The sequence below is a fragment of the Barbus barbus genome (assembly GCF_936440315.1).
Source record: "Barbus barbus genome assembly, chromosome: 8".
In the NCBI taxonomy this organism is placed as follows: domain Eukaryota; kingdom Metazoa; phylum Chordata; class Actinopteri; order Cypriniformes; family Cyprinidae; genus Barbus; species Barbus barbus.
The window spans coordinates 9,764,122-9,780,954 of record NC_136736.1 but is presented as its reverse complement, the minus strand read 5'-3'; the positions used below and the strand labels follow the sequence as shown (position 1 = coordinate 9,780,954).

Here is a 16,833-nt window from a genome sequence, read left to right as displayed (position 1 = left end):
CACGTGAAAAACAGGGTGAATTTTATACTGAGGGGGTAGTTGAAGTTTGTATGTTACTGGGTTGATCTGCTCTAGGATGGTAAAGGGGCCAACGAATCTGGGACTCAATTTCCAGCAAGGCAGGCGCAGGCGGATGTCCCGAGTGGACAGCCATACCTTTTGTCCGGGGCGGTAGGAGGGTGTGGCAGCGCGGCGGGCATCGGCTTGGATCTTCTGCCTGCGCACTGCCTGCTGCAGCTGGTGGTGTGCCGCGTCCCAGACCCTCTCGCTCTCCCGGAACCAGTGGTCTACTGCAGGAACATCCGAGGGAATACCCGTCCACGGGAACAATGGGGGCTGGTAGCCGAGTACGCACTGGAAGGGTGTAAGACCTGTAGAGCTTTGGCGTAGGGAGTTCTGCGCGTACTCGGCCCAGCCCAAGAACTGGTTCCAAGAGTTCTGGTGGCTATGGCAGAAGGTTCTTAGGAAACGGCCGATTTCTTGAATTTTTCGTTCAGTCTGTCCGTTAGACTGCGGATGGTAGCCGGATGTCAAGCTGACGGTCACACCTAGGAGAGTGAAGAAGGCCTTCCAAACACGTGATATGAACTGGGGTCCCCTATCGGACACAATATCTTCTGGTATGCCATAGTGGCGGAATACATGATTGAAGAGTAGTTCGGCAGTCTGAAGAGCCGTGGGTAGGCCTGTGAGCGGGATTAGGCGGCAGAACTTGGAAAATCGATCTATGATGACAAGGATGCAGGTGAAAGTGTCCGAGACGGGCAGGTCGGTGATGAAATCCACTCCTAGGTGTGACCACGGGCGGTTAGGTGTGGGAAGTGGAACGAGTTTGCCAGAGGGGAGATGACGGGAGGTTTTGGAGATGGCACAGTCCGGACAGCCCTGAACGAACCTTCGTACGTCCCTGGCCATATTGGGCCACCAGAAGCGATCTTGTAGCAGCGAGAGGGTGGCGTTGGCCCCGGGGTGGCCAGTACCGAGGGAAGTATGCGACGAGAAGATGAGCGGGGTTCGTTGAGTTCTAGGTACATACTGGCGATCTGGAGGGCAGCCCGGCGGATTGGCAGGAGGGTTCTCTGAGGCGACTGGTGGGGAGGACCATTGGATGGGACTGATTAACATCTCCGTCGGCAGAATGCCCTCTGGCTCCTCCGGACCTTCCTCAGGGGCATGGACTCGGGAGAGAGCGTCTGCTTTCAAATTACGGGGCCCTGGGCGATAGGAAATCTTGAAGTTAAACCGGGTAAAGAATAGAGCCCATCTGGCTTGGCGGGGGTTCAGCCGTTTGGCCTCACGCAAGTACTGAAGATTTTTGTGGTCCGTCAGAACCAGGAAGGGATGAAGGGCCCCTTCCAACCAGTGCCTCCATTCCTCCAGGGCGAGCTTGATAGCTAACAATTCTCGATTCCCGATATCATAGTTCCTCTCCGCCGGGCTGAGTTTCCGGGAAAAGAAGGCACATGGATGGAGCTTGGGAGGCGTCCCCTGCTGCTGGGACAAAACCGCACCAACACCTGTGGTGGAGGCATCTACCTCCACGACGAATGGCAGATTCGGGTCAGGGTGAACTAGGAGTGGTGCGGTTGTGAAGGCTTTCTTTAGGTTCAGGAAAGCTGTTGTGGCGCTGGAGTTCCATGCAAGAGTTTTGGTTCCCCCTTTGAGGAGGTCTGTGAGAGGGCTGGTGATGGTACTGTACTGAGCAATGAAACGACGGTAGAAATTTGAAAACCCGAGAAAGCGTTGCAGTTCCTTGATGGTACCCGGTTGTGGCCAAGAGGTGATGGCCTCCACCTTCTTTCTGTCCATGCGGACACCACCCTTTTCTATAATATAGCCCAGGAAGTGGACGCGGGTTTGGTGAAAGGTACATTTTTCGGCCTTGAGGTAGAGATGGAACCTCCGCAGCTGTTGAAGGACCTCCGCAACGTGTTGGCGGTGTTCGGCCAGGCTCCGGGAGTAAATCAAAATATCGTCAATATAGACGATGACGAAACGATGGAGGTACTCCCGGAGCACCTCATTCATGAATCCCTGGAAGACCGAGGGAGCGTTGACGAGTCCATAGGGCATAACCCTATATTCATAGTGGCCGGTGGGCGTGACAAAAGCGGTCTTCCACTCGTCTCCCTCTCGGATCCGAATGAGATTGTAGGCGCTGCGGAGGTCCAGCTTGGTAAAGAGAGTTGCGCCGCGGAATTGTTCCAGGGCCGTAGGGACAAGAGGAAGAGGGTACCGATACTTGACTGTGATGTCATTGAGCTTACGGTAGTCGATGCATGGGCGAAGGCCACCATCCTTCTTGGCCACGAAGAAAAAGCTGGACGCAGCAGGGGAGGTAGATGGTGTGATGTAACCTTGTCGCAATGCCTCCTCGATGTACTCCTCCATGGCCTTCTGCTCTGGTAGTGACAAAGGATAAATCCTTCCCCGCGGTACTGACTCACCCGGTAGCAGATCAATTGCACAGTCCCATGGCCGATGCGGTGGTAGCTGAGAAGCCCTTTTTGGGCAGAAGACGTCCTGAAATTGGCTGTATTCGGCTGGGATGTCGACAGACTGCTGGGCGACAGGGCTCTCTATGGAGGTGGAGTAGAGGGGAAGTGAAGCTTGGGTCTCAGCGGTGGGCGACGGCAATGATGGGAAACATCTTGGGAAACAGCAACTACCCCATTTTAAAACCTCACCGGTACTCCAGGACAACGTCGGGTTATGTTGAATGAACCAGGGGAGACCCAAGATGATGTCCACCCGTGACTCCTCTATCACCAGCAAATGAATTTCTTCCTGATGCAGGCTGCCCACTTGTAGTAGTAAAGGCCCCACACAGTGTTTCACCAGACGACGGGAAAGGGCTTTACCTGTTATGGTTTCGATTTGGTAAGTTGTCTCGATGTTGATGGTCTGGAGCTGGAGCTGCTTGCAGAGGAGACCAGAGATGAAGTTCCCCGAAGAGCCGGTGTCGAGGAGGACGGTGACTGACAGGGAAAAGGAATCGGTGATTAGCTGAGCCTGAGTGGTAAGAGGTTGCATCTTCGGGAAGGTAGGTCGGAGTCCACTCACCGTCAGCCGTGAGGGACGAAGAGGGCAATCCAGGATGAGGTGAGAGTTGCTTCCACAATATAGGCACAAACCCCCTTGTAGACGTCTTCGGCGTTCTCCGGGAGTGAGGTGATAGGAATCAGTGATCATAGGCTCAGGTGGGTTACTTTCAGACGAGGGCAGCGTGGATGTAGTGTGGGGGTTATTGGTCTGGTGGGACTCAGGGCTGCAGGCTCGCATTCTGTTAGAGCAGCGTACTGCCAGCTGGATAAACTTCTCCAGGCCGAAAGTGTCATCGTAAGCTGCAAGTTGTAAGCGCACCGAGGGGTTTAAGCCCTGGCGGAAGGCAGTCAGAAGCGAGGGCTCGTTCCATCCGCTCGCAGCCGCGAGGGTACGGAACTTGAGGGAATACTCACGGGTGGATAAAGAGCCCTGCCGCAGCCGATACAGCTGTTCGCCAACTGTGGAGTCGCCTGGTGAGTGGCTGAAAACTTCGCGAAAATGGCTCATAAACTGGGAGAAGGAGTGAGTCGCGGGACCAGCTTGAGACATAATAGTTTCTGCCCACTTGAGCGCTGGACCGGTGAGAGAGGAGATGATGAACGCTATCTTGGATTTATCTGAGGTGAACATTTGTGGGTGAAGATCGATAGTGAAATTACACTGCAAAATGAAACCATTGCATTCTTCTGGTTCACCTGAGTAGGGCGCTGGTCTGGCCATGGGACTGGCGAACATTACCGGAGAAGGAGAGCTGATGGCTGGTGGATTCAGTGGAACGGGGGGTGGTGAAGAGGTGGTAGCTGGTGTGAGGAGCCTCTTCACTAAGTCGACTAGCTCTTGGAAGGGATCAGGCGTGCTCATGTTGTTACCGGTCTTGGTCCGATCTTCTGTCACAGATGCAGACGGACTCAGAAGGTAAGTGCAATAATGTGTCTTTATTTACAGGACTTGGGTGCTGGTGATCGTGAGACAAGGTGAGTAGCTTCTTGGTCGTGAATCTTGCAGGTGTTGGGTGATAGTGCTAATCGGGTCTTTCTGCCTAGCAGGCGGGTGGAGCGTGACCGGAGAGGAGTCGGATCCCAGACAGATGATCACACACAGACGGGTCTGAAGACTGAGAGGAAGACGGGACGGAGAACAGCAGGTTAGTACACAAGGTAAATAATCAGAGGTAATACTCATCGACTGGAGAGCTTCAGAGTAGAGTCCGGCAGGTAGCAACGAGATCGGACAACTGTGGTGGCTGGGGTGAGTGCTTATGAAGTGTCTGTGATGAGGGTGATGACGAGGTGCAGGTGTGCGTGATTAGAAGTCAGGTGAGGCAGATCTTGGGAGTTGAGTGACGGGGGAGCCTGGCCGTGCTGTTACATATACAGTCATTTCAACAACAACAAAAAATAAACAAATATCATGATACTTAAGTGATTAAAATACACGTTTAAAAGAGAAAAAGAGAGATAGAAGAGATTCAGAAGAGCTGTCTTTTCAAAGCAGCCCATTATTATTATAATTCGTGAATACTATCAATGTTGTTCTGGATTTCACAGATTGAATTGAAATCCTTTTGTACATCACCTGATTTAGTCAATGAAAAAAACGGGAGGACTGATGTCTCATTCTTTAAATATGAACATTGTTTAATGACATATTATTATGTTATGTCTGAAATTAACTATAGACTTTTCACTAGACTACTAGACTTTTCCAAAGTTTATGAAATGCATGTCCTTCAGAGAAGAATGCAGCATTCTTTTAATTCTGCATATTTAACATTGTAATGTATTTATAGATCTCTGCATTCTGTGTTATGTCTTGTTTTCTCTTGTGCATCAAAGCTTAGTGTGCTGCCTCCGCTGCACGGGACTGTTGGCAATGGCTCTTTAAATTGTGCAGTTTCGAACCACTGAAAGATTCAAAATGAAAATGAAAAAAATTAAATACTGTGAGTCATTCTATGGTGCTAAGACTTTCTTTGCCACATATCGGGAGCACTCAGCAGGAGTCAGACTGGCTATCATCACATCTCTGCTAAAAAAAAAAAAAAAAAATCTTGAAGAAAATTGACCTTTAATGTTCTCATGCAAATGTCAGTACAATTTGTCAAAATTATGTTTTTCATACTTTATAGCCTTCAAAGCCTGTGAAAAGATCATACTTAATAATAAAGTGCAAGACACATTCACTGCCTTTTTCTTTTGATTTTGAAATAAGCCTACTGCAAGTTTTATACAAGTGGCAGCATGCTCTTATACATTTCATGTTTAGATTTTAAAGGTGATATTCTTTTACTGCTTCTTTCAACATGCTTTTTAAATGTATTTTTAAAAGGGGTTTTAATGTCTGAAACCATAACTCCGCCGTAAGCAATAAACTAATTATTCAAAATACAATCTTCTTGCTTTTCTACCGTTTTGTGATTACTGCACTAGAGTCTGTGACACTGCTAATATTGCTGACTCTACATGATATATTGCTTATGTTTGAATTTTTCATCCTTTCTAAGTCAGCTTGAAAAGTGTCTGCCAAATGAATACATGTACATTTATTTAAACGGTTCTGAGCTCTTACTCCTTGTCAAAAAGGGTTCATTGTCATTTTTCACACATTGCAGAGAGGTGAAAAGAAAATGTGGTTTCTATAAAAATGGCAAGACATTTATAGTAACGCTGGAAAGTGTAGACCTATACATGTTAATACATTAAAAAAAGGAAGTAATATTATTTAACACATACTGTATGGCTGACCTTATGTAATGCTGGTGTGGAAAGACATATCCTTTAATGGTTGAGAAAAAATAACGTCAGCTTGTTTTACAATAGACTTTGTGGGTGTGAATACTTATTATTGCTTACATAAAACAAGCCCTTGAAGAAGTTTATTGACAATAGTTAATAGTTTAACATTTCTGAGAGTTACACCCATAATTTCTGCAAAGCATCATGGGATGTAGGAATAAGATGGTTTGAAACTTATTATTTGGAGCAAACTGAAAATTTGGAGCCATAACATTTGCAATCTCATGCTGCTATATTCAACCACCCGTGGGCAAATCTTTGTGTACAGCTGAAAGCGTTTACTGAACACTCACTCTGGCATTGTTTTTACAAGGACAGTAATTTACCACCTCCCTTTCTAGGCTCTTGCCTCCTCAATACACTCACTCGCTCGCATACCTCCCTGTTCACCATGCATGCCCAACATCTTGTTCCAAGCTTCCCCTGATCTGAAACTTCCTCCTCTTCAGTCATGGAATGATGTCTTTAAATAACCCTTCCATTCAGACTTGGCACATACATGTTCTCAAATGTCCGCCTGTGTAAATGGAGCCTCTGCTAATATTGTGTGTGCTTGCCGCAGGCACTGTGATTACAAATATCCAGCTTTGTTGTTTCTGTGATTATAGAACGTATTAGTATAGGCTGAACTTGTCTCATCTGGCTGCCTATGGGAGCAATTTTGGGCAGCCAACACATGTTTAAGATGGATTAAGTGAAGTGTGCACACACATAAGTGTATGTTCCCACGATTTAACACCCTATGTTACTCACCTAGGCTTTTCTTGCTTACAACTTCTCACTCTCTCACACACCTGATATTCTGTTACTCGAAGGTGTTGCTCGACACATTGTGGGATCTCTTTACAAAACACTGAACGTCATGCAGAAGATGTGTTTTCTTCCATAGATTATTCTTTGGAAAATCTGATTATATCGTCCTCAGACTGTCTCAGATGACTTTGGTTTCTTGCGCAACAAGCTCTCAGATTTGATTAGACTGAATCTAATGCTGTCTTCTCAGATTTTCTTTCCACTGAACGGTCTCCTCATGGGACAGAAGGACCTCAATGCAGTGCCCTTTTGGTTGGACTGCTGCTCTGTTCCCTGTATTTCCAGCTCCTCTGGGCTTAGAGGAAGTCATTAGCCCACTTTATCTAAATACATAAAATTAAAGGGGAAGGATATCATATTTTGGGGGCGTAATGTCATATAGGAAATTAAATATGAGCATTTGTACAATCTACGTGATTGATATCTGCGACAATGAGCACCGGTGACCAAAGTAATTGACGATCAGAGTATCTTTCCTCTGACTCAGACTTTACTTATGGCACAATGGTAAAAAAGTCACTTTATTTATGACCATGTCTGCACACTGAAAGTGGCTAGGACTGATTTAACACAAGAACCCAATGAAAAGTGCTTGAGTAAATCAATTGTGCCCATTACCGCTGTACGGCAACCTTGTCGTTTGAACTAAGGGATTATGGTTAGCCATTGTTTTATCTGGTTAGGCTACTGCAATGATTATGGCTACAGAGGGATTGTGCTGAGAGACCAGAAAAAACATTTCACCATCACACTGAGAAAGAGAGGCATGTGAAGATACAGTCCAATTTTCTTACTTGTTAGAATCACCTCATGGTACGATTTTGAAACAATATGACAGAGATTCTGAATCTGTCAATGTATCATACCATGTATCCTAATGAGGGAGACAGAATTTCAACCAGAGGAGATATTTCTACACTGATAAAAAATATATATATACACAATCCCAGCAGTTGTTGTGTTAATGACTACAAAAATTAATTGAGACCCCTCCCTCTTTTGATTCTATTTTTTAAAAGCAGTGAGATGTAAATAGGGACAGTTTTTGGAGGCTTTAAAAGCAGAAATGTGAAGCATTGACATAATTTCTTTTAAACCTCATTCTATCAGTTATATAGTTGTTTAAAATTGTCATTTTTTGTTACATTACAGTATTATACCATAAAAGTTGTTGTTAAATTGGATATGACTTGAAACTGTGACGGGCAAGCTTGTGATATTGCTTGGATAGATAGTTCTGTATATTGAAAGTCATAAAATGTCTTTTAGTCTTGGGTTTGTTTTCTGTGATAAAACTTAAACGAGAACAGTGGGAACGTGGCTCAGAATCAGGCCAGATATGAAGGATGTCTTCTTTGCAGGATGTGTGCGTGAGCACCTTCATGGATTTCTGCACTGATATGATCCCTGGGGCAAGACGGGAATAAAACTGAGGTTGTAAAACATTCCCTTTATTTTGTAGCCACCAGCTGTGCAAGGTCACACTGTCTACCATGCATGCATATGAATCGAGACGAGCACACATATAAAGGTAAGCAATTTCCCCACAAAATCTAACATTGTCGAGCTGCTTACCCTTAATTTAAAATCTTTAATGATCAGTCCTTCAACCAGAATAGGGTTTTTTGTTTCTTTCATCTGCTGTTCTTTGTGTCATTGAGCATGCAGAGAGAGTTCTAGCAATTTAAAACTCAAGCAGCATGTTACGAAGCACTAGAAGTTAACACCCACTCTTACTTCTTACACAATCACCAACAGTGATTTTCTCTCCTGTAGTGTTCGTGAGGCATTTTGTGAGAGGTTCTGATCTACACGTCGACAAGTTACACAGATCAGAGAATCCCACAGCTTACTAATGAGGGGAGAAATTAGCAGGAGAGGAACGATTTCAGATTGGACTCTGTCAAATGTGCTGAGAGAGAGAGAAGGGAGGACAGACTAAGCTTTTCTCAGTTACAAAGATTGCCTAAGCTCTCAGAAGATGTCAAGTGTTAGAGCGATTTTTTTGTGCATGAGTATGGTGATATCCTCAGAAAGTAGATCCTTATTTAGTTAGTTAGTTATTATTTACGGTAATACTCAACACTGATTACTGTCAGACTTTCAAAAAACTTTATGGCTTGAATTAAGATTATAATAATTTAATTTTGAAGCATAGCCACCATAAAATCAGACTTTAGCACCTCTTTTTTTTATTTATTTTTTTTACATTGAGATCGTTCTTTGGTTAAATACAGATTTAAAATCATAGCAAGACATTGATTCTTATGTTTTAAAGACATCAGTACAATTTGGGAAAGAAATCATTTAAATTAAATTACGTAATTCTGTTACATATAGTTACTCCCCAACACTGTTTGTGAGTATGTGTTTATGTGTTTATTGTATATATGTATTATTTGTTTATAAATCCACACCCTTGCAGAGTATACATGACAGTGGGGGGTTGGGAGTATGAATATGAATATATAATCTTTCAAATGTATCATGACATTTCATGAAAAACATATTATTTATCAGTACTTAAGTGGTTCTCTGTCACAGATCTTTAGGTTTTTATTTTAAAGCCAGTTGGTTTCGTTGCTGGAAGTTTGTGAGCCCTGAAGAAAAAATAGCAAAGCAAATTTTCTTTTCCTTTTTTTGATGCCACTTTCTTAACAGAATCCCCTCCTGCAGAGTTTAATTCCAACTTAACTAATCAAGTATTCATGTAGAATTGAAAATTCCATCAGGTGTTTTAAAACTGAGTTGAAGATAAACTCAGGATGGCAGGTTTCTAGAATCATCTATGTTTTTTTATTTTTCATATTGCATATACACTTTCAAATATACTTGTGTACTCAGGGGGTATCAGTTCACACATACGATTCTCGAGCACTAGGATCATAAATCTCTGTACTGAGCTCTAGATACTGCCATGCCTTGGATCCTTTTACAAAGGTTTCTGCATTATTTTATGTATTATGTACAAATACATTTGTGCACCTGTGGTTAAAAAAAAAATGTTTTAGGTAGTCATCAAGTCTGTCATTATGTCTGCTGAGCCTTTGAGGGCCACAGATTATGAAAGGATGAGTAACTGTTTCAGTGCTTATTTCCCCTGTAATCTCTCATGCTGTGAGGTGTTCATGGTAATATTTGGACTGAAAATGGCTTTTTAATGACTCAAACTCACTCACACCTGTGAAGCCCCTGCTCAGAGACACACACACACAAGCATTATGGCTTGACTTGTATTTTAGCCTTGATAAGCTATTTTAGGCAATAAGAAACCAAAATAAACCCTCTCCCATATGGACCAAACCACATTCTCAATTTTGTTAAACCATCCTTGATTAGATGCGAGTACAAGCTGAAAATTATTAATCACCTTAAAAATAGAGGGTTAAAAAACATACACTACCATTCAAAAGTTTGAGGTCAGTAAGATTTTTTAAAATAAATTAGTACTTTTATTAATCAAAGATGCAAATTGAGCAAAAGCGACAGTAAATATAATATATTTATGTTACAAAAGGTTTATTTTTCAAATGAATGCTTTTCCTTTGAACTTAAGGAGCATGTTACTTGTGCATCAAATATTATACAGCATATTAGACTGCTGAAAAAAATTCAGCTTTGCCATCACATGGGAAAAAAAATCCATTTTAAAATATATTCAAATAGAAACAATTGCTAATAATATTTCACAATATCATTATACTGTTTTTACTGTATTTGTCATAAAAAAAAGAAAATGTATAGCCTTGGTGATCATAAGCGACTTCTTATTAAAAAAATCTTACTGAATCCAAACTTTTAAATGCCATTATATTGAAAATGCAGGAACTCAATATTATAGAGTCAGGAACCAGAATATTATATACAAGCACGTAACCACCTAGAAACTGAATAATACTAAGAACCACACAGAACACTTCAGGCAAACACCACTCACTTATTTTTAAGAAAATGTAAAAATCAATTTTCCACAATCTGTTCTGCTCAATATTGAGTATAAACTGCTTCCTGAATCAACATATATACAATCTCTGAAATAAAGGTATAAGCTATCACTGGGGCAGTACCTTTTCAAAAGGTACACTTTTGTACTTATTAGGTTCAAATATGTACACTTCAAGTACTAATATGTAACTTTAAGGTACCAAAATGGACCCTTTAGATACAAACATGTACATTTTGTTGAAATTCAGAGTGTCATTTGTAAGTGGCTGTGTATGGGTTCTTAACAGTCTGCAATGATGGCTCATTTTAGAGAGACTAGTCTTTGAAAATCTCATGCCATGAGTCACAGGGTTTTTAGGCTTGTCCTTTCTTTTTGAATCCTATGAATTAGTTAAGTTTGGTGACAATACAATTCATCACACTAGTCTCTATAGCAACAACTAGGTTCACTTGGCTTGGTTTGATTCCTGAGTAATGTTCCACAGCTGATATGATGTCATTACTGATTTGATTTCGAAATGTTAATGCTATATTTACATTTATGCATATGGGGGACAATTTCATCCAAAGCGACTTATATTGCATTCAAGCTTTACATTTTTGTCATGAATTCCCTGGGAATCAAATCCATGACCTTGGCGTTGCTAGTGACAAAGCTCTACTGTTTGAAAGGCTCAGTGTTAATGATAAATGTCTTGCTCTATGACAGTATATATATATTTGTTGTTGTGTTGACTGAAGTGCTAATTTCTAACAGTTTAACAAAATACCAGCATAAGAATTTCTAGTATCACACTGTGATTACTTACATTTGTGAAAATGATGTGCTGAACAGGATCCTATTATTGGAAACAATGAAAGCGACAGTAGAAGAGAGCGGTCTGTTATTCAGCGAGGTCAAAGAGCCATTCAAGCTGAAAGGCCATAAATACTAAAGCATCCTTTACTTAACATGGCATGAAGATGCGGATCTCTGAACTTACAGCAAAATGAACCTTGCAAAATGAGCAGCAAAAGACTGCTAGGGTCAGCTAAGGTTAAGACTTTAGAGGTAATGAATAGTAGAAACGGGAGGTTTGCAATATAACCTAAATAATCTACTGTAAATAATGACTAGTGAATCACTGATAAAAAAAGATGCAGTCCTGTTTAAAAGAAATAAGGTGTTATTTTTGTTGTGTAAATAAAGGAAACTTGGCAACAAGTGCAAATAAATACAAATAGCACCTTGTTTGCACTAAGTGCAAATAGGCAGATGAATTGCTCAGACAAAAGCATCAGATAGACAAAACCAACACAAGCTAGATTATTCAGTCTCAGATGAAGAAATGCAATACACCATCAGAGTAGTTTTATTGAATAATGAAAAAGGATGATTGAAGTCACTACAGAGCAAATAAGTCTATATAGAGTTAATCATTTTAGATTCTTTGACATATGGCAGTTCTAATTGGCAGGCAAGAAGGCAGAAATGCTTTGGGCTTTGTGTGCTCATTCCCAGCACAGCCACCGGTAAAAGGAGAATCAAATCATTCACATCGGTCAAAGGCTTCCTCCTCTGATCCTCCTAGAGCTTGGACTACACTAACAGTAACACAGCACCAAAGGCACAGCAATCATTTATTTTCCTTTCCTTTCCTTTCGATTTTGACGAAACAATCAGAGCCCATGCAGTAGAAATCAATAGATTCTGCATAATGTTCAGAAAAGCAAAGCTTTAGACACTGAATGTGTTAGTAATCTGTTTGTGGTGGAACATGAGGGGTTTTCCTTCTGACATAACGAGTTTGAAGTATTTTCATGAAAGCTTGTAAAGGTGTCAATGTAATTTAATCTGTTCAGTATAATGGCGAAACAAATCACCCAGCATTTGTTTGGGATTCATTTTATCTCCTCCACTTTCAAAAAAATGAAACATTCACAGACTCACAGCCCTGCAATTGCAAAATATAAAACTTGACAGTTCTCTCACCAAGACGTCCTTCCAGTGGGGTGAATAATGAGTAAATGTATGACATTTTGAATTTGTAAGTATGTCAAACTCAATTTATTTTCCACATAGCTCTGGTCCAAGTGGCACCCATCATCCAGCAGGATCAAAAAAAGGAGACTGCTTAAATTGCACTACTTATGCTCTGACTGACAGTGAAGTTTCTCAGCCTTTATCTGTCTTGGACTCACTCCGGGGTGAACATCGGTGTTAAATATCTCATGGAGCTTCGGTGTGGGTGAAGACAGATTCCTTGTTCATTTCGCTTTTACAAGAAACTTTGAATTATTTGATTAGAAACTCAACTTATACTCTTCAGTTCTGAACCAGCTCTCTGAAAATCAGTGTTTTATTTTGCTTAGAATCAGCTTTAGATTCTCGATCACACTTTAGAATGGAATTGATTTGTTTATAATCTCAGAATATTGCTATTGTACTGAAAACACAAACATAATATTTGAAAACTTTTAAACATAAAGATAGGGAGGGTAGGTTATGGGGTTAGAAAATAGTTTGAGTATAAACAATTCAAAAGTGCACCCAATGCCAAACAGTCATCACCCCTACGGTCTTATGTAACCTAGTTTAAAACAATATTTACAAGCCAGACCCCTCTTTCTCTGTGATCAGAGAAAGTCAGCAGCTGCTCCTATTCTATTTGAATTTTACAAGCAGATGCTGTGAACTGAAAGCTGTGACCCCAAGAATATATTTAGTATGTGTTTATTTGAAAACAAAAAATAATATTTTCTAAATGCATCTGTATCCACTATATTAAATGTTATTTTTCTCCATAATGGCTTCTGAAGTCCCCTATTATAGACATCCATTCTCTTGTTTAGGACCACAGATTGTAAGTGGTTATAAAATTAATTGAGAGTACCTAAATATTAAATAGTATTATTTTCTTAAATTTATATTTCTTATGATATCCTTAAACATAAAAAAAAACAAAAAAATTCTTTCTTTTTTGGGGGGGGTGCTTAACCACTAACTTTTGCATAGTCTTCAGTATCTTTTTTTTCCCCTCAGTGTTTAATGTGAACAGTAAATGTTGAATTAACAATACTGTGCAGCACTGCATTGTCATCTGAGTCACATTGAAGCATCAATGAGAACATCATTCCAACTGTTGCAAACAGTCTGGGACAATTAGATTCAATTAGTTCAGATTCTCCATTTATTTTGTTCTGCTCTGAGCTGAATGGAGTATTGTACCTGCAAAATGACAAAACCTCAAAACAATATTTAATCACAGTCATTTGTAATTATGATAAGCCCACTTTAGAGACATGAAGAGTAAAATATAAAGCCTAGACTCTGCTCACAGTAAAAAGTGAATCCAAGAGAAGTACAATCCATTTATTTGTTCATTTTTGTTTGATCATCAGCTGTGCTTGTAGTGACCTGTCAGTCATTTTGGAGATTTCACAAGTATATGGAATAGAAAAGGAGAGAAGCCCAACATCCATAAAGACAGATGTTTCATAATATATAAAAACAACAAAAAAAGTTGTTTTGCTTTTAAAAATTTACAACAGCCTTATATATTTGCATTATATCACTATGATATTTTTAACAAATGGGATACACTGTACAAGCATTGCCACAAAGCTTAAATAGTTTATAATCTGATAATTAAATCCTGTAGATAAATAAATGTATAATTATTTATCATCATCACCGCAAAACCACTTACAGTTTCTCTTAACTCTAGTCCAGTATATACCTCTTCTGTATACTTTGTATGGCATGTTAGAGAGCAGCAGTACAGTGATTTAATTTCACTGAAGGACAGTTAAGAACAGTTTGTAATAGGGCTCTGTTCAGTCAGGACTTTGCATCCTTAGAACGAACCATGCAATACCCAAGCACATCAGGGCAACACTCTTCTTCCATCTGTCATCTGGTGACAAACTTCTTATACTCCCTAACCAACAGTGTCCGTTTTGTATCTCGCAGCTGGAAAGAAACAGCACACTTTTTGGTAATTCACTTCTCGTTTGACTTTTTTTGTGACCATATATAAGGAGACAGCCTTCCATGTTACATAGCTCTCTAGCCACAATGACACAAGCCATATGTGCAAACTCATCATAAAAATATCTCTTGATAACTTCAGAGTGCCTGCAGCCATAATAAAGATAAGCCTGTTTCCTCTAATGCAGTGCAGTGCTTCCCAATTCAGGTGGGTTTTTTTTTTTAAACAACTTTAGCTTTTGGTACCACCACTATGTGACCAGCATCTGTTGTCCTCACAGATTCATGAAGAGCATTACACAACAAAGTAGGGAAAAAAATATCAATGTCATTGTTGTGTACAGATTGTCAATGCAAGAGAGAGAGGCAGTGGTGTTTCTGAAAACATCTCTTCCTTGTCAACCACCTGTAAATAGCACTGGATGCTGCAAACTAGCTTGCAATGCTCTCTAAAAAGACCTCTTCCAGGACTTGCACAGGATCTTCTGAAAAGCTCGCCGGAAGTCCTGGTTGAAGATGGTGTAGATGACGGGATTGAGGGAGCTGTTGCAGTAACCGATCCAGAAGAAAAACTTGAAAAGGGTGTCATGGATAGCACAGGGCTCCCGACAGATCCCATACAGACTGTAACTGAAGAAGAACGGAAACCAGCAGACCACGAACACACCCATGACCACGGCCAGCACAAAGGTGAACCTCTTCTCTCGTGCCTGGGAAATTTTTTTTCTCGAAATAGTGTTCCTCCTTTTTCTGCGGGAGGAAAACAAGTCCAGGGACTTGCTGCTGGCTCGAGACTTCCGGCTGGAATGCTTGGAGCTGGAGCTGTTCTTGCGGCTGGACCGGCGGTCTTTTCGTGAGGGCACCGTCTCGTTTTGCATCCGCTTGGCCTTCTCATCAGACGAGCTGCTGTCCTCCAGCTCGGCATCTGGGTCATCCTCGCCTGGTTTGCGTTCCCCTGGTGGCGGCGAGGCACAGTGCCCGTTTTCCCGCCTAGAATCCTCATGGCTCAAGCCGTTCTCCAGCCGTGGCGTTCCTGATCCTCCATCCGGATCGCGACGCTTTTCAGACATATTTCGGGTTCTTGTCTTAGCCACCTGGTAGATTCGGATGTAAACAAGGATCATGATGACACACGGGGCAAAGAACGACCCAATGCTGGAGTACAGGATGTACCACGTGTGATCGTTCAGCTGGCATTGTGGTTCGCTGCTGTCACCCTCGTTATTCCGGTCCATGGAGATGAGCGGTGGGAAGGAGATTACAGCTGCGATCAACCATACCACCACAATCATGCCCTTTACCCTGCGAGGTGTCCGCTTCAAGTTATACTCGACCGCTTGTGTTACAGACCAGTACCTGTCTAGACTTATGGCACAAAGGTGAACAATAGAAGATGTGCAGAAAAGAACATCTAGCGCCAGATAGATATCACACCAAACTTTCCCAAAAAACCAGTAGCCCATTAATTCATTCGCCAGAGAGAAAGGGATTATCAAGGTGGCCACCAGAATGTCCGCACTGGCCAGAGACACAAGAAAAAGGTTTTGTGGTGGCTTGAGCGCTCTGCTCGTCAAAACGGCGATAACCACCAGCACATTCCCCACTATTGTAAACAATATGAGGAAGCTCACCAGCCCCGCGAGCCCTATAATGGTTGCCGGAGAATAGCGACTTGTAGAATTCCCAGAGGGTGTTAAACCAATGTCAATGTAAGTGTCCACTTCGCTTGCAAAGCTTAAGTTATGCATTTTGATTTAGAAAAAGCTCTGCTGTCCAATAAATCGTCCTCGCGTTTCTTCGCGAATATTCTCTCTCTCTCTCTTTATTTCACTATAAGTTATTTGCAGGTTCCTCTATGTTTCTTCTTACCTTGTGTTCTTATTTTAATCCCGTTCGCGTCTTTTTCTTTTCCGCGCAATTCCTCTTACGGCTCATTTGGTTGCGGCTTTGAGAAAGAGACCTATCCCGTGGTGAGTTTGAAGTAAGCATCACCGTGTCTTACATCCGTGCGACCTGCTCGTCCTCTCGCGGTCGACTCTCTCGGCCTCCACCCGAGCGAAACAGAAGCGCCGGGACTCAACTATCCACGTGCTGACAGCATTAAACTGATGGAGCGCCGCCCCGCCCCTGGAGAGAATCAGACGGAGAGAACTACTGCTGAAGTACCCTACCCCCGTTTAGCACCATTCTCTGTGTTACAGTGAACATTTTACATCAGCGCAGAGCGAAATTCTATGCATTTCAAACATTTCTTCATTGCGCGTC

General features: G+C 41.9%; 1 protein-coding gene across 1 annotated transcript; it reads right to left on the bottom strand.

Annotated features, from left to right (window-relative positions):
• Window positions 1-13,941: 13,941 nt before the first annotated feature.
• On the bottom strand, window positions 13,942-16,604 carry LOC306874097 (alpha-2C adrenergic receptor). The gene has a single exon (XM_079423857.1). It carries the CDS (start codon window positions 16,314-16,316, stop codon window positions 15,018-15,020), a length of 1,299 nt encoding a protein of 432 aa, XP_079279983.1. The 5' UTR covers window positions 16,317-16,604; the 3' UTR covers window positions 13,942-15,017.
• Window positions 16,605-16,833: the final 229 nt, after the last annotated feature.